Raw genomic sequence first — 27538 nt, 5'->3', positions numbered from 1 at the left:
TGCTCACCTTAATTCTTTACCAACCACATCACTGATGGAAAATATGCCAAAACCCCCATTCAGACTGCATTTATTTGTTTGGGTGAGGTGCGGCGATCTTAATCATACCTGCCCTCTTCAGTTATTTTAATCTGGTCCAGAGCACATACTGTTTTATGATTAACTGTCATTTTTGTCTCAATTTGTTGGCATTGCTAAATGACAGATCTTTCATATGTCAGCAGATTCTCAAAGTTGTTCAGTGTTTCATGGCAGGTGTTGCTGTTTTCATGTAATTCCACCTCAACAAAATAGAAACCCATGTACCACAAAGAATGTGCAAGAGAGAAACAAACCTGAAAAACGACTTTGTCTGTAGCAACTCATGAAGTGCTGTGTGTTAACAAGCCAAGTGGCATTCTTACTGCAGACACTGTGCTGCTCACAGCTGCTATCACCTTACGTTAGGACCAGACGTATCATAACAGAACATTATAAAGACTTACATAGACCTATTTTTCATTTTGTTTTGCTGAAAACAGATTCATCGTGATGAAAATGGCACAAACTTTGCATCTGCTTTTCATCACAGGTTTGAAATTTACATGCTTTTTAGTGCAGTTAACTTTTCCTCATCATATTTATAATGTTTAAATGTGTAACGTAGCAATGCATAGATATAGTTAGGTATCTGTGAATAACCTCAGCTTTTGAATTGTGTAGAAAGACAATATTTTGAAGCATAATGGCACAAGAATATTTGAAATTATCCACAGATACAAGAATGTTTTTGTTATTATTACTTGTATTAAATACTACCTGTCATTTCACAGGATTTTGCACCTTCGCACTGGGATCTTCAGATTTTCACCTCGTTAAAATTTCAAAGACCTACAATGAAGCAAAGGCATATTGCAGAGAGATGTACACTGATTTAGCTACAGTTCACAACTTGACAGATATGAATAATTTGATCACGTTAGTTTCTAACACTACCAGAGCCTGGATAGGACTGGAGACTGGAGCTGTTTGGATGTGGCACTGGTCGTGGCCTGATCACAAACTGGACTTTTTAAACTGGAAGACAGGAGAACCACAAAATACAAGTCAAGATGCATGTGCAGTAATGGATCAACACGGCGAGTGGTTTGAAAGTGACTGTGGAACTAAAAGAAGTTTTGTTTGTCGCGGTAAGTAAAATAACAAAATTGTAGTTTATATAGTGGGTTTAAAAATTTTCAATGATGGTTGAACAGTTAATAATAAATAATTAATTAATCATTAATAGTTAATGAGTTACAAAACACATAATCTTTTTCACAGTTTACATTTTATTTAAACAATTCTAGAAGCACATGAGTTATGTGAAACATTTATTTATGAAACACGAACTCATATCCATCTGAAACCTGCGAGCTCCAGACAAATTGTATACAAAACATATTTTATTGCACATTTTAATCACTTTAATTCTAAAAGGCAAACTATGCAGAATGTTTCCCCAAAAGGAGGCATCAGCTCATACAAAAACAATCCCTCTCAATCATCACACCCAGCAGAAGTGTGCGGCCGTGCCTGCATGCCCAGAGACGGCAGCCTCTGCCATACCTTCTTATTCTCTTATTATATTGCTGTGCTTGGGACGCTTTATCATCCCCAAATGTCGGTATTTGACATCCTGGGAACGAGACTCAACAATTAACTATCTTTCTGGGGTGTTTACAAGCAGAAACTGATGAATCCTATGGCTTGTTTTTGTTTGTTATGATTACATTATATATGTGTACATGTGCGTGTATATATATAATGGTAATTTGAAACTTGTAAACTTAAAAATGTTTTATTGTTTTTTATGACTTCTCAAGGGCTTTCTGCAGGGCCTTTGCAGCCCAGCCTATGGGACTCACTGGATTAATGTTTAACATCCCTATATTGTTATAGGTTATAGTAATATTTCAGATGGCACAAATCATGTTTAAATGCACAATATCACCATGTTCTTTGTGTGTAAAATATGAAACCTTTGGACTTGCAGGCAGCAGTGAAAACGGTGGTCACATTTTTGTTGCTGAGACTAAATCATGGAGGGATGCTCAGAATCACTGCAGGGGATCATCATCTGAGCTTGTCAGCATACAGTCAGCAGAGGAGAATGAGGAAGTACGTAATGTGTCTGCATCACAAAATGTGTGGATCGGACTTTTCAAAGATCCCTGGAGGTGGTCTGATGGGAGCAACTCATCATTCCGATACTGGAAGCCCAATCAGCCTAATTACCTTAAAGATCAGGATTGTGCTGTTGCTGTATTCAGAGATCAAGGGAAGTGGAATGATCTGAGATGCAGCGTCAGACGTAATTTTGTCTGTTATGGGCGTAAGTTGCTGTATTACATGTTTACTCTGTCAGTAAAGTGGTCTTGTGGAAGTTATTATATTTATGTTTTTAACACAGTATACTCAGTGTCTAATAATTCTTTGCTTACTCTTACAGCAAGAAAATCACCTCCACCGACCACTGATCAAACAAGTACACAGGATACCCTTACAACAGATCCACTGCCAACAAATCTGACAACTCATCCAGACACTTCATCTGAAGAGGTCATGGTAACATTTCATTTTACTGTGAGTGCTCCTACAAATCATTCAAATGCTACTAACGCTACCACCAGCAAAGCAACAACTGCCAGTGAACTGACGACACCAAATACCACAGATGTTGTGTCAGCTACCTCAAGCACTGAGCTCAACAATGCAACTACAGAAATGTCAACTGTGACAGCAGCGCAGCTACCTCCCACAGCTACCCCACAAGTAACTACAGATGGTGTCTCTGCTTTTACAACACTGAACAACACCCAGAACACAACACAGTCCTCAGCTCTGAAGCCCACTGAAAGCGGTCCAAGTTTGCCTCAAGGTATGTCTAAAATTATGGAGTGTCTATTTAGGCCTGGATGCTATTCGGCTACTTACACCAGACTCTGTTAGTCTAGTTATAAATAGTAATAAATTCACTGATTAGAAGGGGTTGTAGTGGGTGAATGAGTTGAGTACAGGACTCTCTTGCAGGTGAGTGATCCTGGGGGAGCAGGGTTTTAATGAAATTAGTGTTATACAGTTTTAGGGTGTAAAAATGACCATGTGCCTTTGAGTCCAATGTGCTTAAATTTGTATTATGAATTTAAATACAACGTCTATGTTTTTCTCTCTGTTGTCTTCCTAAAAGGAAACCTGATACTGATCCAGAAAAATGTGACATGGCTTGAAGCTCTGAGTTACTGCAGGTACCACCATGCTGACCTTGTCCACATTACCACCAAAGACATTCAGGAGAAGGTGGCTGAAATAGCAAAGAATGCCACATCTACCCATGTTTGGCTGGGTCTACGCTACACCTGTAACTTTAACTTCTGGTTCTGGACCAGTTCAGCGACTGGCTGCTACCTGAACTGGGCACCAGGACAAGGATCTGAAGGGAAATATGACTGTGGCGTTACAGGTGCCATTGAGGCCACTGGGAGGCAGCAGTGGGTAGGCTTGCCTGAGACACAAAAACTGAATTTCATCTGTTATGCATGTGCTGGATGAGTACAAAGGGCCAGTGACACTTCAGATGACTTACAATTATGAAGTGTGAGATGGTTATACAAGCTTTGCTGTTTCACAATGATGTTATTGCTGTTATTGCGGCAATGTTTTTGACAACTGTAACATCAAACTAATGCACTTTGATGGACTTCAGCAGAGATGTCATGGCTCTACACTCACTTATGACGTCATACTTCTACCTTTGTTTAAATACAGCTGCCTTCTCTATTGTTGAGACTGAATTTCATTAAATATGAAAACCTCATGTGGTGTGTAGGCGTGCACATTCACAGTCATGTGCAGCAAGAGTAATGTGAGAACATTGATCTGCTCTATGCCTTTCACTCAGGGGTTACTATTTGCATGTTGACCCCCTGAGTTGGGCCCCAAGATTGTCTTTTTTAGACCACCAGAGTTTGGCCCCTGATCCAGACTGCCTGCTGCCCTCACTGACCTGACCTTCACTAGCAGCCTCACAGAGGACAGAGCTCACAGACACTCACCTTCCTGTCTGCACCCTTGAGGTGCACAGAGCATCTAAAACCATGGGAACAATGATGCAACCTATTCACTGATGAAAACTATAGGCCTGTAAATAACAATTATTTTCATTCTCAATTATTGATAAGTTGTTTGGTCTATAAAAGTCAGAAAATGGTGAAAAATGTCATTTAGTGTGTCCACTAGCTGAAATCGGAGCATTTTTATCTGTCTTTCTCAAACCAATTAATTGATAAGCAAAAAAGACAACTAATCAAATAATTAATTGTTGCAGCTCTAGAAAACTGTATTTCATCAATCATACACAACTGTGAATAGACTGTTAATAAAACCAGTCTTTGGAGAAACATCATGCGTTGCCTGTCTATTTATACTTTGATTTTTTTCACTTTTCACGGTAAAGTGAAAACTTGCTTCCTATTTTGACATTAATAACTCCAGATACATGTTTGAATGGGCTTTAATTGTCAATTGGTACATTTTATGTCTGTGTTCCTTGAGGTAAAAGAGATAAGAAACTGTGTGAAGAAACTTTCAATTATTTTATTACACAGCTTTGTTAAATACTTGATTCTGATCAGTCAATTATGACATTCTAAAGTCTCTTATTTCTGAATGGCAGACCATTGCTATGAGGAACAGACCATTGCTATGCATGCAGTTCTGCTCATTGACTCTGGAAAAGTAATAAAATAATTTTAATAGTAGTAATAAAATATTTTGTGTCAAACTATATATATATATTTTATTAAAAACTAAGTGGTTAATAATGCTCTGTGTTTTTAATGTGAAATAACCCCCTTAAGGGTGATTCAAGACTTGAAGCAGAGGGGTCCTGCACCACTCATCATTGGGATTTATTTGGTAATAATGACTTGCTCACTGTACACTATCCCTTATTTATTACATGGCTTTGTCAAATACTCAATTCCGATTGGTCAATTATGGCCTTCTAAGGTATGTTATTTCAGAATAGTAGACCATTTCTATGAATGAGAGACATTGTTATTGATGCAGTTCAGATTATAGACTGTGGAGAAGCAATACATTTTTTTTTAAATACACAAAATCATTTAAAAATATTTTTTTAGTGTCAAATTATCAATTTTATTGAAGCAAGTAGCCATGTAATAAGCTGGATAATGTACAGTGAGCAGGTCGTTATTGTGAAATAAAGCCAGACAGCGTGGTGCAGGACCCTGACATGAAGTGAATAATGACCTGCTCACTGTACATTGTCTCTTACGTAAATGCTGTTAATTAAAACTGTTGGAAAACAAATGTTGATATGGGATGCATACTCAAGTAAGCCCTTGAACCATAATGACAATAAAATCATATGTAGCTATGTCTCAATATATTCCTGTAGGCCACTTCATGGGAAGAAGTCATCCTTATATTTAACAATATAACAATGTCAGTATTAATCAGTTTTAAGTATAGAACGTTTAATAATTTTATCAATATACGAGCATGTTTGCATCACTGAATGAAATAACCCCATGTAACCACTGAACACCAGTACGTATAGCTTGTAATCCACCGCTGCATTCTTATAACTGCTTTTGCATCCACAATGAGGGTCTTGTCACTTGTCAATTACCACGGACCATTACACATGAGTGTGTCATAGCTTAGCTTCTCCTTGAATAGGCGTTGGTCAGTGAGCCTCCCATCAGTTCAATGTTAATGTCCCATTGGGTCCAGTCAGCCAGTCTGTGGACTCCCTCCTCACCTCCTTTTCTCACCCTCATCTCCTCTTGTGTGCTGTCCAGCTGGCTCTGACCTCTGACCCTTTCACCCTCACTCCTGACCCCTGGAGACATTCCCACGCCACACCCTTTTGTGTACACCTCTCCATGGAAACCCAGTGGTCACTCCCTCTGCATTTTTAGAGATTATGGTGATAGACATAATTCACTTTCACTGGGATCAGTGTAATGCAACCTAATTTGGCCTAATCCCAATTCAAGTGTGAGGTGCAACAAAACTGAAATGTGTATATTTATTAAGAGAGTCTGTAAACATCTTTCCAATATATGACATAAAATATATAGATTTCTTTATCATGTAACTATCAGGCTCATTAAAATATAATACAGAATATGTATATTTAATTAATCAAAGGGTTAAGTTCAACAACCAAAAGCTGTCTGAGGGTCCCGACATTCATTACATTTCTTTAATAAACTTTTTTAAACTTAAAATTTTTTTATTTATACTATTCATAATATAATATTTATTCAAAAATTTCTCAAGTTGGAACTTAAAAAATGAGCGCAAATATTAGCTTTTAACTTTTACATCTCTCTACCTGCCATGCGCACTTGTGTCCTTCCCTCTCTCCTTTTCTTCTCCGGGCCTGCACCCCTCCATAGGTCCCTCCCTTCTTTCCTTCTGTCACTTTCACAGTTAATTGTAGAAAAAGAGATTTTCTCCATTGAGGCCGAGTCTCTTAGGTAACCCCACTCCTGCATGAAATGAGATGGATAGAGGGGAAGAGATAGGGAGTGGGGACATGGACAGGCAAACTGATCAAGCAGCGGTTGAGGACGGATGCAGAGCAGAGTGAACTTAACAATATTTGCAAAAAAATTAGTTTATAATGAGTTTAATATTTCATATGCATAGGGGCACATGATTAACAGCTGCTTCTCTGGGACTATTATCACTGTATTACTGATGGTGCATGATGTAAGTATTAAAATTATTTACTTTTTCACTTAGTTTCACTTAGCAAAAGTTAATTCACTAATATGCAAGTTTATAGTAAGATTAAAATAATTTTTATATGAACAATATGTACCTTTTTTTAAAGTATTTAGTGATAGAAATATTTTGAAGATTACATATAATGATTTTTTAACAGCTACTGTTACATTACTTTTTTGAGTTTGTAACTTGCTTTCTCTTGACAGTTCATTAATTCTTCATTTTCCTCTCAAACAGCAATGCTGGAACAAAAGCTTAAATAATGTGAGTACATTTTATGACATGATTTTATAATTCTGATCTTTTTTTCATTAATCTCCCATGATATTTTATCCAGTCACCCATCCACTGTAGGATTTACTCCCAGGGCTGTTCATCCAAAGTTTTGACAGGGAATCTGGGGTTGATTGTCCAAACGCAATTCTTGTGTTACTTCTCCATATCCAGGAGTTGTGGATGGACATCATGCCTCCGACTCTCCCTCGCACTCTTCTTCCTGAGATAATACAGCGATCAACATGGGACTTAATCAAACATCCTGTAGTTGTCTGTGAAGAGGCCTCTGCTTTTTAATTGTTACAAAAAGTTTGACTTTGCAGAGACATAACTGTGTTTTAAACTATGTGTTGAAGTTGTTTAATAATGACATCTGACTAAAAAATTGGGACAATTAAAACTTAGGTTTCTCGATTCAGTTTGATCAGTTTTCTGAAGCCACATTAAGCTTCCAGATCGCGGACTTTGACTTTTCAGTTCTCTGAGTTCTGTCTTGTACGCTCCCTTCTCTAAGGCTGCAGCAGTGGCCTGACCTTTTTTATTTTTATTTTTAATTTTCTCTATACTTCTTAAGAGCTGATATGGTTTTAGGTATGTGGATATCTTATTATCTCAAAGAAACAAGTAAACTGAACCTGTGTTTGTAAAGTTTGTTGAACAGAAGTACAATTAGTATCTCTTGCTATGCGAGGAGAATCAAATTATTAATGGGTGAGATGATATGGCACAGGGCCACATGGTTTGTGGCTGGCAAACTGAAATGGAGACTGACAGAGATGTTTCTTCCATGTGCCAAATATGTCTTTGGATTATACAGGGCCATTACATGACCATTTTTATTATACTGTATGTATAGCGGCATATATATTTATATACTTAATGTCTATATGTTAGCTTGATTGTAACTTAACCAATATTTTTCAGACATTACAGGTATGTTTTATCTAATCTAAAACTTTCTTTAAAAAAAAAATCAAAACTTTTTAATGAATACCCTGAAATAAGTTGAAAACAAAATGTACTATTGAATGTGTATTTATAAAAAATAAGTTAGAACTGAACACCAAGTAGATCTCTTCTTGTAAACTTGCTGGATCTACTAGAGAGGGTCTCAGCAAGGTGCAAAATTGAACCAGAATTTCAGAGATTTCAGAGCACGTGGCTGGTGTTACCATTTCAGTGTTCAAAATTCTTCCAAAAATCTTTTATTTTTATGCCTTTAATGGATAGACAGCTGAAGACATGACAGGAAAGGGGGAGAAACAATGGGGGTAATGACATGCAGCAAAGGGTCGCTGCAGAGGACTCACAGCACATGCTCTACCAACTGAGCTACCAGGCCACCATACTTATTTTATGTTTATGAGTGTTACCATTTACACAAGATCTATGAGTATAAGGCAGAATATTACAAAAGACATAGTCATTTCAAGAATGTAAGATTTAAATAAAGTAAATTCTCTTTAGCAAATTCTCTTTCCATTCTGTACTTAATCAGTATTTGTCTGAGTTGTACCAGAACATCCCAGGGTGTCAAATACCAATGTTTTGAGTTAGCAAAACGTCATGAAGTCAGCAAAATAATGAAGAAAAATTAGGAAATATAGGCAACAGCAGGGTCTCTGCAGATACAACCACCATCACACACTTCTAATGGGTCATAAGTGGTGATTGAAAGGGTTTATGTTTCTATGAGTATTTACTTCTTTTCCTTTTTGTTTGAGAAATTCTTGCATATTATGCCTGTAATGTTAAATTGGGTCATGTATCCTTTTACACTCGAAAGAGAGAAGAGCTTTTTGTGTTGTGTCTTTGTTTACTGCATCTTACACTGAGCTGCATGTGAAAAGAAATAAAGTTTCTGACCTGACCTTATCTTTGTGATTTCACACTGTGATGATCGTCTGTGCCTTTGTCATAAATCTTACAAATGTTCCATCTTGCCAGATTGGCAGGTTTTTAAATTCCATTCAGCATTTAATCAGTTCACATCTGTGTGGTAAAAAGGGTTAAGTTACAATTAAACTGCACAACATTTATTATGTCTTACAAAAGATGTGCTAAGAACCACTGATGAGACGTGTTAAAAAATTAGATTCACTAAACTGTAGGAATTTTTATAATTAGGGAGTTTACAGATATACTTGAGCTCTACTTAGCAAATCATTCCTGAACTATGCACTGTAGAGTCAACAGCACTCACTCCATGCCAAAGAGCCTAAACACGGTTTCTTGTAAATCACATGATCTGGGGGAAATCTGGCTGACTTGCATCGACCAATGAGAGAATAGGCACACATTGTGAAACAGCAAACACTTTCCAAACTGCCACCCAAGCACTGATATAAAACCGTCTTTTAAAAAAAATCAAAACATAAAACATGTTATAGTCTGAAATGCATCTATCTTTCCACTCTGATCTGATCTGTTTTGTTGACCTCATGTTTCAGATAAATATGTTAAGATCTCATACATTCACCTTAGCAGAAATGTACACATTAAATAGCCAATAAGTATGTCACACATCTGTACACATCAGTATGCATGTTCCATCTGACAATATGATGATTTTCTCAGTTTATGTATGCATCACTCTGAGGAATGATGCTTTTTTTCTAAGTTGTTTTAGAAGAAAAAAACACAGAGGGACAGAGGGTGGGCACTGAGATTGAGAAATACAGGGGTGGATGACTTACAAAACCTCAGATAATCAAAAGCCTGTGTCAGAGCAGGCGAAGAAACAAGACCTGCACCATGAAGTGCCACATCTTTTTCATGGTGTTCCTGACCTTCACCGTGGAATCAGAGTGTTCAGCGGATCGGTAAATATAGAAATATCTGCCTTTTCAGCGTGATATATATATAAATAATTATTATGTCATGTTGTTGTAATGTAACAGATATAACAAAATGTTCAGCATTGCAGATATTTATCAATAGGAGTAGAATTTTATGAATGCAAATAGAAATGAAGGAGACAGTAAGGGCTATTTTTGACCTTTTGTGTGCAGGTTCTTCATCTCAGCCCCTGCAGTGTTTCATGTGGGTGCTAAAGAAAAAGTGTTTGTCCAGATGGGAAGGACTCATGTTAATAATCCTGTTACTCTCTACCTGGAGCATGAGATTAGTGGTGTTGTGTCTGCGAGGAAAACTGTCACATGTGCTTCTGAAGGGGATATCAAAACAGTTGAACTGATGGTATGAGAAACTTCCCCTCTCATAAAAAAGCAAACAATTTAGAAGGACTGAGATGTCATTAACCCAAACTTCTAATTTGTATCTCTACAGATAGACAGAAACCTTATGTCAACAGTTCCTCAACGTCAACGACGTAACTACCTTAATCTGGTGGCAGAGAGCCCCTCCTTCAGAGTCAGGAAGCTAACAAGGGTCCTAGTATCAAAACGCAGGGGCAATATTTTCATTCAGACTGATCAGCCAGTCTACAACCCAACACAGACAGGTAAAAGGAAAGTCAACCAGTGTGAAGATGTAAACCGGTGTGAAATAAATCTACAGATAGATTAACAGAGTTTGCTTTTAAAGTTATTTTATGTTGATTATGTCTCTTCTAGTGACGTACAGGATATTCACTCTTGACCACACATTCAGGCCTCATGAGGAAGTGTTCCAGATATCAGTATATGTGAGTAGACACATTTTCTTTGGGAATAAAGAAGACTTTGAAAGATGTGTGCAGTGATTTTCATTGTTTAATTTCGTGAGTTATGCTTTTATCATTTTATGATAGAATGCTGCTGGAAACAGAGTAATGAAGTCCCTTAAGACAGCACAGGGAGGAATATACAGAGGGGTATTTACTATACCTGATGTCTCTAAGTACGTTAAAACAGATTTACAATAAACCGCATATAATATAACTGCATGCAACTTTGGCCATGTGTAATAAAACATACATATTTTGTTTACACAGAATGGGAATATGGAAGATTACAGCCCGCTATGAGGATGATGATGCATATGTCGCTTCCAGAGAGTTTAAAGTCCAAAAATTTGGTAAGCTAATTTAAGTGCTTTATTCCTTTTTAAATTAACAAATATTTTTTTTTTTTTTCTAAAAAAAACCTTTTTTTTTTTTTTTTTTTTTATCATTTCACACTGTAGTTTTACCCAGTTTTGAGGTGAACATTGCAATGGAGCAGCACTGGATTTTGTTGAATGCTGAGCAGTTAAACTTCATCATCTCAGCCAGGTAACTGCTGACTTATTTTACATTAAACTTACTTCACTGTCACGTTTGTCCTGCGTTAATCAACTTTGGCCAGCAGAGTGGTAAACAAGCTAAAAGTGGCTTTATCATTCCCATAACATGTTTGTGTTTGATGTAATCTGTATTAACACTGCACAGAAATATTTTTCCAGTGAGCATAATGTCACATGACTGACTTAACCTGAACATTTCTGAGGTCGACTGAAGAGACAGCAAGACTTTATGTTAACATTTTACATAAATGTGCCATGTACCGTGTAACACTATCAGTAAGCTAGGGACTGGTTGAATGCTAATATTAGCATTATCAAATATGTTGTTTTAGCTTGAATAAGCATTTGTTATAATACTTGGGCTGCTTATTGTCTCAAGCTATATTTTCAGACTCTCTTTTTGTTTTAACTACTTCAAATGTAACAATTTTACAATGATTTCCCCAGGTATTCACATGGTGAGATAGTTAAAGGGGCGTACCACTGCCAATTTGGAGTGATACAGAAAGGTAAAAACCCTGGCCAAAAGGCGAAGCCTGACTTCATCAGGGGGCTGGAGTTGACTGGTTCGGTGAGGAAACAGATACTAATCCCACATTTATAATGCAGCTCATTTCAAGTAGACAATCAGGCAACATATTGCATCCCTTAAGTCTTTCAGTACTTGATAGTATACGAGTTATGCCATTTTTTTGCAGGTCCAGGATGGGACTGCTGAGATTTCTTTCCCGATAGAAAACTTACAACTGCAACTGCAACAGAAGAAGAACCTAACCCTCTCTGAATTACAGCAAAGGGGATCACAACTCTACTTGGCAGTATTTGTCACCAACATACAAAGTAAAGGACACTCTGCCACACTAATATTTAACTCAGCAGCCTCCTAAAAGAAACAAAAAGTAAATAGAATGTAGAATGTAGTTTATGTATACAAAATTTGGCTTATATGTTAATATGTTCTATGTTAATAGGCAGTGTCTCTTTCTTGTTAGGCACCCCCAGGGCACTGCCATGATGTTGCAAAATGTTTTTTAATTCAAGAGATAGTTCTCTTTAACTGAAACACATCAGTTAAATACGACTGTCAGTTTAAAACAAATTACCACAATCCTGTTTTTTATAAAATATATGCCAAAATATACCAAAACCATTGAATATAGTTGTGTGCAAGGCTTAACATTAGGAATTTCCAGCTTGTGCGGAGTAAGTAAAATGCTGTGTCAGGCTAGTAAATCTGGCAGGTCACTTGCCCAATTGTGCAAGTGGTAATAAATAATTAAACTGTTAAACCTCTGATGGCTGATAAATCATTAAAGTAAGTTTTCATACAAAATGTCAGGAAATGCCATTTTCAGCCTCTCGAATATTGAGGTTCTTCATTATAATAATTTAGTTTTAGAGTGACAAAAGGAGACATTTAAAGACATCAACTTGGACTTTGAAAAACTGGAATGGACATTTTATGTATCACTACTTGAATAATTTTGATAACCCAAAAATAACAAACAATAACAACAATTCTATTCTGCTACTACTACTACTATTACTACTAAAAATAACATTGTATGTAAAAATTTTAAGGATAAACCCTTGAGCATATTTGAGAGGGTATAAGAAGAATTGAATAAGAAGAGGAAGATATTGTGCATATTATTGTGACCTCACTGCATCTGATATCTGCATTTTCTGGTCCAGGTGGTGAAATGCAACAGGCAGAGGTTTTCCTTCCTATCATCTCCGACAAATACACCATAGATCTCTCACGAACTCGCTCGCATTTCCTTCCTGGATATCCACTAGATGTGGTGGTATGCATGAACTAACAATTAGATACACAGCTATGCACATGAGTGTGATGATTTAATGTGTAAATCAGTTTGTTTTTTTGTTATTATAGACGTTTGTGCGTCTCCCAGATGGCTCCCCAGCTGCTGGTGTGCCAATAAAGATTGATGTACCAGCATCTACAGAGAAATCTTGGCAAGGCACCACTGACCAGGAGGGGGCAGTGTTTTTTGTGTTTAATGTTGACACTGACACTCCAATTACTGTTGAGGTTAGTATCCTTAAACAACTTGCAAGTTATAAGTGTTATCTAAATGATAAACCACTAAATTTTAATGGACTGTTTACATCCTTACTTCATTAGGCGTCTGCAGGAGGCCTTCAGCAGAGGAAAGTAATTCAACGTGCTTCATCTCCAAGTGGCAGCTACCTTTATCTGAGTTTTGCCAACCACATGTACTCTGTGGGCAGCTCACTGACTGTAAATTACAACACCATCAACGCCCCAGCTGATGGGTTTATATACTATATGGTGAGGCATATCAGACTGAATCCAACATTGTTTGTTTGACAAAGAGAAACCTTTTTTAATATCTTGCATTTCTAACATTGTAGGTCTTAAGCCGTGGGATCATAATAAAAAAAGGTTCCCACAGAACTGGTACATCAGTAAGAGACATGGTGCAGATAACACATGATATGGTGCCATCCTTCCGTCTAATTGGCTACTTCTATGACCAGCATGGTAACATCATTGCAGACTCGGTGTGGGTAGATGTCAGGGACGAATGTGAGATAAATGTCAAGGTGAGTAAACAGAGCAGATAAGTGTGCAGCCTGACAAATGGAGACAGTAAACCAACAGAATTTTACCTCTGCTGACTGTGTTTGAATAGCTTGAGTTTCAACTGTACACATCCTATGTGTTTACATTTAGATGTACTGATTTACAGTAATCTTTTGGTTGAATTAACACTGACCGTGGTATTTAAAAATTGATATATGAATGATATATTTTCAACGTTAATTTAGATCGGAACAAAAGGACGGAATGAACCTGGAAGACCATATGACCTAGAATTTGATTTACACGGTCAGAGAGCCATGGTGGCTTTGCTGGCTGTGGATAAAGCCTTCTATGCTCTCCATGCCGATAATAAACTCACGGCCAAACAGGTAACACTTTCTCACTTTCACACGCTTCTTTTACATGTACTCTCTTACAACACAGTGAAGTTATTTAAATATAACTTGAATCCAAACTTTTGTTCTTACTTTTCAGGTGTTTTCCTCAATGCAGTCATTTGACTTTGGTTGCTCATACGGGGGTGGATCTGACCCTGCATCTGTACTAACAGAAGCTGGGCTGGCTTTTGTATCTCACTCCCAATCACAGTCAAGAAAAAGTATGAAAAAAGCCTTCTTCATTTAAATCATTTCAAATGTTAAATAGGACTATTCAAGAAGTTTATAGTGTGATATACTGTATTTACTTCTATCAAGAATGGATGAAATAAAGATGTAATAAAGAGCAAGGCAGAGGTGAGACTGTAGCTGCAGTCACAAATTATATTTTTTGTTTGTTCGTTTTTCTTAGCAAATTATTGTTTTGTATAATACTAACAATCCTCAAAACTCAAACTCCAACAGCTATTAACTATACTTATCCTACGCTGGACTTTAATGCTGTAATACTGCTTCTCCAGGTCTTGACTGTGATTCACAATCTGCACGCCAGAGACGCTCTGTGGACCTTCAACAGGAAATGATGAACTTAAGTAAGACAACTTTCTGGCATTACAGCTCTAGTCTGAGATTAGGTACAAACCCCAATTAAAAAAGTTGGGTCACTGTTTAAAATGTAAAAAAAAAAACATAATGCAATTATTTGCAAATTCTTTTGACCTATATTCAATTGAATACAGTACAAAGACAACATATGTAATGCTCAAACTGATTAACTTTATTGTTTTTTGTAAATATGGACTATGATGCCTGCAACATGTTCCAAAAAAGTTGGGACAGCGGCGTGTTTACCACTGTGATACATCACCTTTAGTTTTAACAACACTCAGAAAGCATTTATGAGGTGAAGACACTGACACTGAAGTTTGAAAGCAAAATTCTTTCCCATTCTTGCTTCATACACGACTTCAGGTGCTCAACAGGTCTCTGTTCTTGAATTTTTGCTTGGTCACTCATTTTCAGTTGGAGACAGGTCTGGCCTGTAGGCAAGGCCGGTCCAGTACCAGAACTTGATGACATAAGCAGGGATGTCCCTGAAAAACACGTCATCTGGATGGTAGCATATGTTGCTCCAAAACCTGTAAGTTCCTTTCAGCATCAGTGGGGCCTTTACAGATGTTATTATGGATTATAGATGCTGAAATCCATAAATTCCTTGCAACTGTTCGGTGAAAAATGATCTTAAACTGCTGGACTATTTGTCCACACAGTTTTTCACACAGTGGTGAACCTCGCACTTTCCTTGCTTGCTTTGAGGATGTGCCTTTCATCCCCAATCATGACGCTATCACCTGTTACTATTTATCCTGTTTACATTTGCGATGCTCCACACAGGTGTTTTTCTTTTACAGTCTTTTGTTGCCCCTGTGACAACTTTTTTGAAATGTGTTGCAGGCCTCAAATTCAGAATGAGTGTATATGTCAAAAAAACAATAAAGCTTATCAGTTTAAACATCAAATAGCTTGTTTTTGTAATGTATTCAGTTGAATACAAAAGTCAAATAGGATTTATTGATCATTGTATTGTTTTTATTTATGTTTGACAAAGTGGCCCATTTTTTTTTAGGAATTGGGATCTTTATGATACTTGATACTTATGCTCTAATTTCCATTTAAAAAGTATCTTCTTTTTCTCTTTAATGCCACTTTCAGAATCAAACTTTTCTGATGAGACATTGCAAGAATGTTGCACACACGGGTTTTCTCTCATCCCTATGGAACGAACATGTCAGCAGCGAGCACAGAGAGTCTCTATCGTGAAAGCAAATCCATTGTGTACAGATGCCTTTTTAAAATGCTGCCTGGAAGGAGAGCGTCTGAGACAAAAAAAGTTACAGGAGGATGCAGAGAAAGGACTTGGCAGGAGTGAGTTGAAATTGTCATGTGTATATTAAACACTCAACACACCTACTTTGACTGCATTAAATAACTTATCACAGACTTTAATTATAAACCTTTCATTTTCTCATTTTTAGCAGCAAGCACTGCTGACATTGAAGAATTCTTCTTGGACACGTCTAATCAGTACATTCGACGATTTTTCCCCCCAAGCTTTGCCTTCAGAGAATTTAATGTAAATAACAAAGGAAGGTAAGAGGGGAAAGTGGACTTTTAAGACAGTTTTATACATTTTTTCCCCAGTGAAATACAGTGGCTAGTCACAGCCATTAAACCTTTTCTATCCCATAGTTTTGTTTATATTGTTTGTGTCTGATACTGTTTTCGACTCTAACATTGTTGCTGTAAGAACTTCTTTTTCTACTGTCCAGTGTAAGTGAATCTGGTTAAGTGCATCAACTTAAGCCTACAGTATCAACTATAGACAAGGTATTTCTCAAATGAATTTTACAACCAATTAATTCATTAAATTGAAAACCCCTAGGTATCATATGGTTCTACCTGATTCCATCACCACATGGGAGATTCAAGTTGTCACTTTATCTGCAGCCACCGGTAATAACAGCCTCCCACTTTACAGATGCATCTCAGGTATTTGACTGAAGAGTTTCCCATTAATGAAAGTTAATTCTATGTTTCATTCAGGTTTCTGTGTACATAAGCCAACAGAGATCAGAGCATTTAAGGATATTTTTGTGTCTCTGAGACTGCCATACTCAGTGAGGAAATATGAGCAACTATCCATTTCACCTGTTATCTACAACTATGGTGGTAACACACATCAGGTAAGCTAATGTTGATATGAAGTGGCACTTAAAACACTTAAACACCTACTGCACAAACTAAAATTCAGTACTTAATGTTACTTTTCTCTGTGGACATTTTCATAGGTGGCAGTTCACATGGAACAAACTGAGGGACTTTGCTCCCCCGGTTCAGCTACCATTGCATCTTTTGTTAACATTACTCTGCAGCCAGAGTCTTCCCAGCATGTCTCCTTCTCTGCTGTCCCCATGGTAGTTGGCTCTATACCCATCAAAATACGTCTCTATGATATGGAGGATGACCATGGAATGGATGCAGTTGAGAAGACTTTGAATGTGTTGGTGAGTGACAAAGAATTATAATAGTTTTACAAAAAACAGAATACCTACCTTTGTTGATTGAGTCTGCTATCGGGCAACTTTGTTGGCCATCCCTATGTGATATATCAGCATTATCTCATACCTCCTGAACACTAATTAATTTTTTTTAATCATTATGTAGGCCTATTGGTGACAGCTATTTTACAAATTAATAAAAGCGTTGTTAATATTTTTTGTTTTAATTCACAGTTTTACATTATAGACACATACATAATGGAAACAATCAAGACATACAAAAAAGGAAACAATCGATCAAACAAAGCAAGCAGTAACCACAACAGCAACACTACCAAACCAGCTACTAGAGAGCATCTTGAATCAGGATCACATCAGCCACGACGCCCAACAACATGCTGACATTCTGATCCATGAGTACTAAGTAGTCATTACTCCATTGTTACAAGAGTACTCAGAAGTCATGGGTCAGACCAGACCCATCTTCAAACCCTGCCTTCATTTTCAACTTTTTGAAAAACTTTTTCATTTTCATCTCAACTACACACCTGTAAAGTTTTGTGACTGTATCTTGCAAAGTTTTGATGTTATTTAGTTCATAAAATCTGTCCACAAACAGACAAACACCTACCAAAGTACTCAAAACTGCTTCTGTTGTAGTTTCCACTACAGTAGGTGTCTCTGGGACCACATTTTGCCATGATGACTCACACACACAGGCTTACAAGGTGATAACAATACCAGACACACACATATGTGGTTGGTAATGACAAATCTTACAATGCCCCATTACACAGACAGTGCCTGTCAACATGTTGACAGTAATAATTGGTGTATCCATCAGAGTATATCACAGACACCTGACACAACAAGATAAAACATTACAAAATTACATAAAAAAAGTAACAAGGCAAAAAATGGTGTCAAAGATAAGACAAGGCGAGAAACTACGTGAAAGGCGTAACAAAATGTAACAAGGCAAAAATGACATAAAAGATGTAACGTGACAAAAACTACATAGAAGACATAGGGTGAAAACAACATAAAAGACATAATGAGGAAAAAATGGACAAGATAGGGAGACTCCCTACTTCCAGCAGCCTCACTCTGTGCTTGAAAATCAAAGACTGTGTGCCTTAATACGAATACTCATTCAAATATTAACTAATGACCATATTTTATTAACTTGAATCAGCATGCTTCTTCCAATATTTACATGTGTAAAGTAAGGGACACACAGTAATTTGGCTCTCCATTGTCTCATGTTGTAGACAGAAGGACTAGAACAGAGAGTAGAAGAAACCAAAGTGTTTAAATTTGGTGGTGAGTTGTTTCACTATTTCTTAATGACACTTTCTCTGCAGTCAATATTTTTTTTCCAATGTACAGTACATTTACATTTTCTTTAATCATTTACATCTCTCGATCTTGACAGCGAGGAGCACTAGGCAAATCACTATTGACGGAACTTTACCAGATGACACGGTCCCTGGCACCAGCTCCAATATTTTCATTTCAGCAGAAGGTACATGCTGTTAGACACAGACATACAATTCACAGACCTTTCAAAATGACGGTGTCTTAACCTTTCAGAGTTTTTTCCTGACAGGGGATGGATTTGGGGTGTCGCATGCAAAGAACCTCCTTTCTCCTGAGAAGGTTGCTCGCCTGATCATATTGCCTACAGGGTGTTTAGAACAAACGATGGTCAAACTGGCCCCAACAGCTTCAGCCCTCCGCTACCTTGACCTGAGCGAGCAATGGTTTGACCTGCCTCCTGGTGCCAGAGATGATGCTCTTGATAAAGTTGAAGAAGGTAGGAACACATCAAGCAATTAATTGTGTATTTTTTTAATCATTTATGAAGCCCTTCTTCTGTTACTAAGACTAAGTGAAAACGGGAAGTGTTTGAGCCAAACATAAATTCTGACTTAATATGTCATTATCATCTCATGTCATTAAGAGTTTATGTTGATTGTCTCTGTTTACCAGAACCTAAAGTTGAACTGAATTGTTATAGGTGACCTCTTGAAATTACTAATATATGAGTCACGGACAAGCAAAACTCCAAAAAGCAAAGAGCAAGGCATGAAAGCATCATCGGAAAGAGAAAAAGAAGTTTGCTTACCTGTTCCCTGATTAAGTGTTCCTAAGTTAATATTCTTATCAATACTTAAAACCCATTCAAAACAAATAGCTCAGATGGGTTCTGCTAGTTCTGTCATGTGTATTACACATTGAACAAACTGTCCTAGGATAACTTAACAGTGAACAGTGATGTTGACGAATAGGAGCTAGTGTAGCCTGGGTTTAGCGTGGTTAGCAGTAAGCTGATCATAGAAAAATGAAATGCCACTAGATCACAAATCATCAATCACAAAACAGATGTTAAAAAGGGAGCACCTACAGATAATGCACCATCAAGGAGACGATAAAAGATGCCTGTCAACACTTTGCTCAGTCACAGATCTGACAAAATGTTCAGCAGCATTACATAGAATAACTGATTTAACTTGTTTTAAAGAGGGAACGTTCAACTGGGAATCAAAATTGAGGTCTTGGCTTCTGTTTCATTTTTTTGCTTCATGCTAGCATTGTGGGATGTTGTATATGTTGTGACTTCTACTGGTCACTGCCAATGCTATAGACATTTTTGTTTTTAACAAAGTAAATACTCTCTTTTCCAGGTTATATTCGTATTTTAGGAAAGAAAAATCCCAATGGATCTTATGGAACATGGAGTGAGTCATATAGTAACTGGTGAGTAATTGTTTTATGCTAGTTACATCTAATATCTGACTTAGTAAATCAACTTTCTTTATTTCCACTATCTCAAATTATAAATCAACCTTTTCCAATCACTCTTCTCCCTTATTTTCTTTTTCTTGGTCTAAGGATGACTGCCCTTGTAGTGAAAGTACTATCGTTGGTAGCTGAGCGTCAGGTAGTAGCTTTGGGACAGCAGGGCAGGAGGGCAAGGGTTGTACCATATGAAGAGATCAGACGCCCAGTCAAATACTTGCTCTCAGTACAGAAGGATGACGGGTCAATCGGTGACCCACATCCAGTGCTGCACAGAAGTGTTCTGGTAAGATATTATAACATGAATATACATATTAGAGCAGTATGAGGCAACAAACTCTACAGCAGTGATTTGAAAGCACTATTGTCTCTGTGTGTTTAATGTAGGAAGGAAAAGACAAAGAAGCATCCACAACAGCTTTCATAACTCTTGCACTGCAACGATCCCTTCAATTCCTCGACACTGACGGGAGAAGTGATGCGGTGAGATAATATAAAGACTTACTATCCTGGGCGGTTGTTTTTAGTCAAGCTAGCTGTTTCATTTGGGATCACGATTAGATCGGTCCATACAAATTTGGTCCAGACTTAAAAATCGATGCTACCAAATGGATTGTCATGCAGTTTTGTGGTGAGATTCATGTGGCCCAGTGGGTGAATCCTGATGACTTTTATGAGCCCCTGTCAAAGTTTTCATCTATCCAGTGAATATCTCAGCATCTACCAGAGGGATTGGACCAGACATTAATGGGTCTCAGGTTATACATACTTATTATGCTTATTTGGATCCCTCACTTTAGTGACACCATAAAATTAACATTTGTAGTTTTGAGAGAAATGTCTTGAAAATGAATGGATTGCCATATTATTGGTGACATTCATGCCCCCTCAGGATGTAGCTTTCATCATCAGGTTTATTCAATACTTGGGTTTATGACAAAAACTGAAAAACTCATCAGCCTCAGCTGCGTGTATTTGAGTGAAATGACAAATGTTAGCATGCTAAGAAGTTAAAATAAGATGATGACTTTGGTAAACAGTGTGTATCAGTGTTTACTAAATGCATAAAAATCTGCATTTTAGCATTGTGAGCATATTAGCATGCTGATGGTAACATTTATGTCAAAGTACTGACTGCTGTGCCTAGGTATAGCCTCAGAGTTTGTTTACACTTGAGGAGCTTCAGCATCCTTTTGCTGTGGCCATCACAGCCTACTGCCTCTCAGTGTGTCTGCCAAAGGGAACAGATCATTCAGATGCCTGGAACAAACTTCGAGCTCTGGCTACTGAAGGCATGTCTGATCAAAGTGAATAGGTGTGGGCGATATGGGTAAAATAATTGGGTTATCCATATATGTGCATCATAATTAATAATCAACTGAGAAAGTGACAATGTATAAAATAACATGACAGAAATGACAACTTGTTTTTACCAAATGCAGTGTATTAACTGTCTTTCAAAGCAAGGTATTTCATTACAAGGATGCAAAAAACATAAAAATCCAATATTGCCATAGAACAGCACCTCTAAATAATTTATAGCATTGACTAAGACACCCACAGATATTAAAGGAACAGTGTGTAAGATTAATGAGAATTTATTGGCAGAATATGGCAGAAAATGAATATAATATTACTATGTATTTCCATTAGCAAATAAGAATCGTTATGATTTTGTTACCTCAGAATGAGCTGAATATGTCTGCGGCCATGTCTACAGTAGCCCAGAACGGACAAATCAAACACTGGCTGTAGATATGGCCTTCCATGCTTCAAGTTTTGTGGCCTCCATTGGTTCTCCTACACTCTTGGAGGGGGAGAGTGAGACGACATGCTTGCAATCTGCAAACTCACAACTAGATGCCACTAAATCCTACACACTGGTCCTTTAAAGTAATATTGTTATTGTCTAAATAGTATGCGCCAGAACATTTGTCAGTTATAATATCAAATATATATACATATCGCCCAACCCTAAGAGGAACTATACTTGTTTTGGTCAAAATGTAATGTTCATTAAAAGGGAAAATTGTTTTAAACTTTATTTATTTTCTGTTTCTTAATTTTCAGTGGAAACTGGTTGCCATTTGTGGACAACTAATAAAAGCCCAGAGAATAAGAAGAAGGCAGATGGCATCACAATAGAAGCAACAGCCTACGCCCTCCTAGCTACAGTGGAACTTGGGCATTCGAAGCGGGCAGACAAAATAGCCTGCTGGTTAACAACACAAGAAAACTATTTGGGTGGAGGCTACATATCCTCACAGGTGATTGGGTGCTAATTTGACACGTTTGAACCCAAGAACGCCTGTTTTTGACCCCTGTGATGCCACATCATGCAGTACAGTCCAGATTAATTACTGGAGTAGCAATGTTCATCATGTTACTAATATTTTATTACCTTGTCCAGGATACTATTATGGCATTGGAGGCCCTGGCGGAGTATGAACTGAAGAGGTCTGTCAGTCCGGAAGCAAATCTAATAGCAGAGTTCACCGTCCCAGGAAGAGGAGACATTGTCAGGCTTGAACTGGAAAAAAAGAAGGACAAGGTGGAAGCAGACCTTAAGGTATAATAGACTAGATCACTGACAGCATTATACTTAAATACACACATATTCTTTGATTGATTACTTATTTTTTCTTGTGTCTTTTGTCTAGAAATTGGCAGGGAACAACATTATTGTGCACTTGACAGGACAAGGCGATGTCAAGCTAAAAGTAAGTTGCATTAATATCTGTATATAAACTAAAAGAGAGCCATAATTTACAGTAAATCACCAATCTGTTTGGCAGGTTTTAAAAGCGTACCACTTACTGGAGCCCAAGGATGCCTGTGATCAAGTGTCTATCAGCGTCACAGTGGAGGGGAAAGTGAAGTACACTGGTGAGCTTTTGTCGCTGATAACAAATCACAACCGCATGTATTGCTGAAAAAAAGCTACACAGTTACATTAACCTCTGTCTCCCTAGCTAAAATCATAGAAAATTATGAATACTATGATGACTACAGTAACAACGGAGACACAGAGACTCACACCAGGAACAAGAGGGATGTTGATGACAGCTCAGATCTGGATGGGACTGTCACCTACAGAATCTGTGTCAGGTTGGTTAATGAGAGTCTCCTCACATTTGCTCATAAAACAATGATGTTTTGCACAAAAAAGTCACAGATGCTGATTTCTAAGCCTATATTTTCCTTGTTTTACTGTGTGTAGTCATAGCGTGAACAGAAATCTGTCAGGGATGGCCATTGCTGACATCACACTCCTGAGTGGATTCGAGGCTGTAATTGAGCAGCTGGACAGGGTTAGTAGCACTCTCTAGCTCCTCTTCCTCCCTAAAATATCTGGGACATGAGCACTGCCATCTTGCACTGGTGAAGTCATTTGGAGTCAGTCTGCACGGTAGTGACCAGTGTTGGAGCTGTCTCAATTGTGAGCAGAGCTCAGCTGTCAATCATGGCGTAAAACCCTGTTTTTATATTATTAAATTACTACTTAAAACCAAACTGATCAGAAAAAAAAAAAACATCAGCGTGATGAAAACTACTTAAAATGATAGAAAACATCTTTAGTAAAAATGTATTTGTTGTGCACTTTGATGTTTTAGATTGGCCCATGTGGTCTGAGATGCTTTGGCTTCACTTTTGGGGAGCTGTGATCCTGTCTATTTCTTATATACATCATTGGGGGGAATCACGTTACTGTGAAGTATCATTGAGGAAATGTTTGGTTTGGTTTGGTTTGGTTTTGGTCACTGGACATACAGAATAGCCAAACAGGTGCAGAACCAGCAGCCCCTACCAAATTGCAACTGTATTTCTTTATGCCAAAACTGTTTAAATCACAGTAAATGAGGTGGTATGGTCTTAAGAATGGTGTTTTGTTCTGCTATCAAAAAGTTCATTTCTTTTTTCCTTGTAGCTAAAAGTGGAACCTGAACGTTATATTTCCCATTATGAGGTCTTCTATGGAAGAGTGTTGATCTACTTCAATGAGGTAAGGCTGTAATCTATTTAAATACACAGAAATTTTTTCGTGACTAATAATAAAAGATTTCTTCTCTCTCTCTAGCTCTTTGAATCAGAGGAATGCATTAGTTTTGATGCTGTACAGAGAGTACCTATTGGCCTTCTACAGCCAGCTGCAGCTGTGTTCTATGATTATTATGAACCAAGTAAGCTCTTGATATTTTTTTGCCAGGACAGAAGGGACATGTTTGTTTAATTTGCCAAGAATTTATGAACTATCTGTGCTTTCCTTGCAGACATAAAGTGCACTGTGTTCTACTCTGCCCCCCAAAGAAGCAAGATGGTCTCTAAACTGTGTTCAGATGATGTGTGCCAGTGTGCAGAAAGTAGGCCAATACTCTTAAGAACCACACTGAGAAACATCTGTAGCTTTACCCTTTCAAGTTTGTGTAAATAATTAAACCTGCCTAATGTTAATTTTTATTGTAGGACCCTGTCATAAAATACAAAATACATTCCAATTACCAAGGAACCATGGAACCATACAGAATGAACGTTCAAACCATGCTTGCTTCTTCCCTACAGTAGATTACGGTCAGTACTGCACACACAACATGATAGTGCACAAAGTATTTAATAAGTTGACGCTGAAGAATGCGTTCTTTCAAATAGTGACACTATACCAAACTTATGCAACCGAATGCTTCATATTAATGGTTGTTGATAAATCGCTTGTTGTTTTATTTCAGCATACATTGTTGAAGTCTTCAATGTTTCTATGAAGAGTAACTTTGAGATGTATGAAACGACTGTGAAGGATGTCCTCAAATTACGTAAGTAACTAAAACCACAAACAAATGTACCTGTGTGCTTATCTCAAATGTATTTAGAGTATGATAGGTGCTAATCATTGACATGGATAGAGATGGATATCGCAGATACACTTCCTCCCACTGTACAGAACTGAAGCCAAAACATCCCAGTTATGAGCACTGCCATCTTGCTCTGGCATAGTAGAGCTATGCTGGAGCTTTGCTTTCAAGTTCACACCCACACGACCAGCCAACTCAATTGCATGCAGGGCTCAGCTGCCAACTGATGAGATAAATGACCACTTGAACACACATAAGTGTGATAAGACCTACCTAAAATAACAGAAACCATCTCTGGGAAAAAAATTATTAACATGATACTTTGATGTTTTAGTTTGGCTTATTTCTTATCTGTAAAAAGATTGGCTGAAGCAGGATTTGTGACCTATACTGCAGCCAGCCACCAGGGGGTGATCAAGATGCCTTGGCTTCACATTTGAGGAGCTGTCATTTTGTCCACTTCTTTGTCCATGTCAATGGGGCTGAAAAATCACAAAAAAGCAAATGAAGTCGTCAGCACTTGCAAATAAGTATGTAACCCTTTTGATAAGAGCTGAAACACGTCTCTCCCTTCAGCTGCTGCATGACGTTAAAAGTGCTTCATACTTATTTGTGAGCGCTAACGACTTAATTTGTTAAACTGTAACCGCAAGACTTACAGTGGAGACACACAGTGTGTGGCAGCCATAGTTCAATGTCTTTTCTATTTTTTTTTTACACTCCACAATCGACTGGCATGAAAACACACTCATAATCTACAAGAAACTGTTTTTATGATATTAATTATCTGATTCTGATCATGGTCCCACACTTTTCTCTCCCCCTCTTCCTGCTGTTCTTCTAGAGTTCTACAGTTTTGATTACCCAGATTTTTTTCATGACATGGTGAAATATCAAAATCTGCCTGTAGTAGTCACTGCTGTTTATGGTTGTGATTTTTGAAATTACTTACTTATTCCACATATCTGTCAGTTGAGTCCAAACATAGAGTGAGCAAAGCAAACAGTCAGGAGGGAAGCCCCTTCTTGCAGATCATCACACAAGGCAATGGTCCACTTTTTGTTTAGGGACACATAAAAAGCTTGAAATTCATGAGGCTATTCTGGTGTCTGGTGTGTTCAGCCAGGCTGCTGCTAGCTCCACAATTGACCTGTCACAGTGCTTTGCATCGATGTCTCATAAATATTGTATAATAACGTTCCTCTTGTTTACCAGATGGAGATACGCTTGTAAATGAGAATTCTGTTCGAGTGTTTGCTAAGCGGCGTCAGTGTAAAGCACAGTTACAGTTGGGAAAACAGTATCTCATCATGGGCAAAGATGGCTCCACAACCGACTCAGATGGAAGGTAAGTATAGTCAATAACATCAAAACACCAGTGTGAAAGATTTATGGGGACTTATTGGCAGAATATATCAGACATGGAATATATTATTCATAACTAAGTTTCATTATTGTAATCAACTGAAAACAGATGTTGTGTTTCCCTTACTGGCTCCTCACTGGCTCTAGACACGGCCACTGTAAGAGCTCACTGCTAGATGCCACTAAATCTTACACACTGGTCCTTTAATGGAGGTATTATTTTTACACTAATTGAGTGTAATTCTATTCATTCTCTAACTCATTTTTTTAGGATGCAATATCTTCTGGAATCAAACACCTGGGTTGAAAAAAGGCCCTCAGAAGAAGATTGCAAAAAATCTGCGCATAGATCAATCTGCAGAGGGTTTCGGACATTTAGAAATGAGTACAAGATTTATGGCTGCAGACAGTAAAACAGACTGCCAAAGAGTTCTGTTTCATTTAACTTTCATTTTCTTTGTAGTTTTCCATTAGATGCACAGTCATCTCACAGTGTTGAGAGCTCTCTTTATAATCAGTAATGGTAGCATTGTATAAGAGACATTATTGCTTGCAGTATCATTTGAAATGTTACTACTGTACTTAAAATGTAACCATTAATCATGTCTTTATGTCAAATACGCCAGTGTTTAAAAAAGTGGAAAATAAACACTTTGTAATGTTGCTTGGCAAATGCCTTTGTATGTGTATAAAGGGATCATTGACTAGATGCATACATGTTGAGATAATTCTTTGAAATTGAATTAAACACAGCAACTGAGAAAAACAGAGTGCATCCACAAACAAACATTTGTTCTTTCATGTGTTTCCAAATAGAGTGATTCAGTTTGGTGTACTGGTTTGATTTAACTTTCCTGCTGAATATATTTATTTTTTCATGTACTTTTTTTTCTCTCACTGGCAGTAAAGGATCTGAGAGGGGTCTCTGTACTCAATGCAACCCCCCTCAAAGTTACCCCCCTTCATACTTAACATCTGCAAGGTGAGGAAGAGGGGAGGGGGGAGTGGTTTTGGGTTAGCACAGGGCATACACATGAAGTGGCATAACAGTCTGCACATAGGACTGGCTCACTTGCTCCCAGTAGAGTTACACAGTGACAGGATTTGGATCAATCATAAGTTCATAAGGATAATAGCTCTTTATTAGCTTTAGGCTGGGTTGCACCAATAAGAATTAGTTTTTAACTCTGATTGAATCCTGATTTAACTTTA

At 37.6% G+C, this 27538-nt stretch overlaps 2 protein-coding genes across 2 annotated transcripts; both read left to right on the top strand.

Annotated features, from left to right (window-relative positions):
- Positions 1–519: 519 nt before the first annotated feature.
- On the top strand, positions 520–4310 carry LOC146321368 (uncharacterized). Its single transcript, XM_084726498.1, has 5 exons — positions 520–571; positions 813–1169; positions 2015–2353; positions 2471–2899; positions 3209–4310. Exons 1-5 carry the CDS (start codon positions 532–534, stop codon positions 3568–3570), a joined length of 1527 nt encoding a protein of 508 aa, XP_084582624.1. The 5' UTR covers positions 520–531; the 3' UTR covers positions 3571–4310.
- Positions 4311–9731: 5421 nt separating this feature from the next.
- Positions 9732–27094, top strand: c4b (complement C4B (Chido/Rodgers blood group)). The gene is given in 41 exon segments (XM_084726494.1): positions 9732–9881; positions 10071–10257; positions 10348–10522; positions 10635–10705; positions 10811–10899; positions 10994–11076; positions 11185–11272; positions 11731–11854; positions 11982–12123; positions 12979–13091; positions 13181–13339; positions 13433–13600; positions 13684–13875; positions 14101–14244; positions 14351–14474; positions 14775–14846; positions 15967–16179; positions 16293–16404; positions 16697–16767; positions 16858–16997; positions 17103–17318; positions 18584–18635; positions 18748–18837; positions 18922–19128; positions 20000–20072; positions 20208–20400; positions 20502–20627; positions 21274–21406; positions 22185–22381; positions 22525–22683; positions 22775–22834; positions 22910–23000; positions 23087–23222; positions 23335–23425; positions 24043–24117; positions 24193–24295; positions 24386–24475; positions 24579–24683; positions 24839–24922; positions 26177–26309; positions 26598–27094. Coding segments are annotated over 41 exon segments (5091 nt in total). The 5' UTR covers positions 9732–9813; the 3' UTR covers positions 26740–27094.
- Positions 27095–27538: the final 444 nt, after the last annotated feature.

The sequence above is a fragment of the Lutjanus erythropterus genome, chromosome 9, assembly GCF_056507025.1.
Source record: "Lutjanus erythropterus isolate fLutEry1 chromosome 9, fLutEry1.hap2, whole genome shotgun sequence".
NCBI classification, from domain to species: domain Eukaryota; kingdom Metazoa; phylum Chordata; class Actinopteri; order Lutjaniformes; family Lutjanidae; genus Lutjanus; species Lutjanus erythropterus.
The sequence above is the reverse complement of the archived record's forward strand: the minus strand, read 5'-3'. Positions and strand labels throughout refer to the sequence as shown.

Bases quoted from the DNA above. Each gene is read 5' to 3' on its own strand.
- LOC146321368 (XM_084726498.1), top strand. From the start codon at position 532: ATGAAAATGGCACAAACTTTGCATCTGCTTTTCATCACAG. The intron at 2,354-2,470 runs GTAAGTTGCTGT...TTACTCTTACAG, and splicing joins TAATTTTGTCTGTTATGGGC to CAAGAAAATCACCTCCACCG. The intron at 2,900-3,208 runs GTATGTCTAAAA...TCTTCCTAAAAG, and splicing joins CGGTCCAAGTTTGCCTCAAG to GAAACCTGATACTGATCCAG.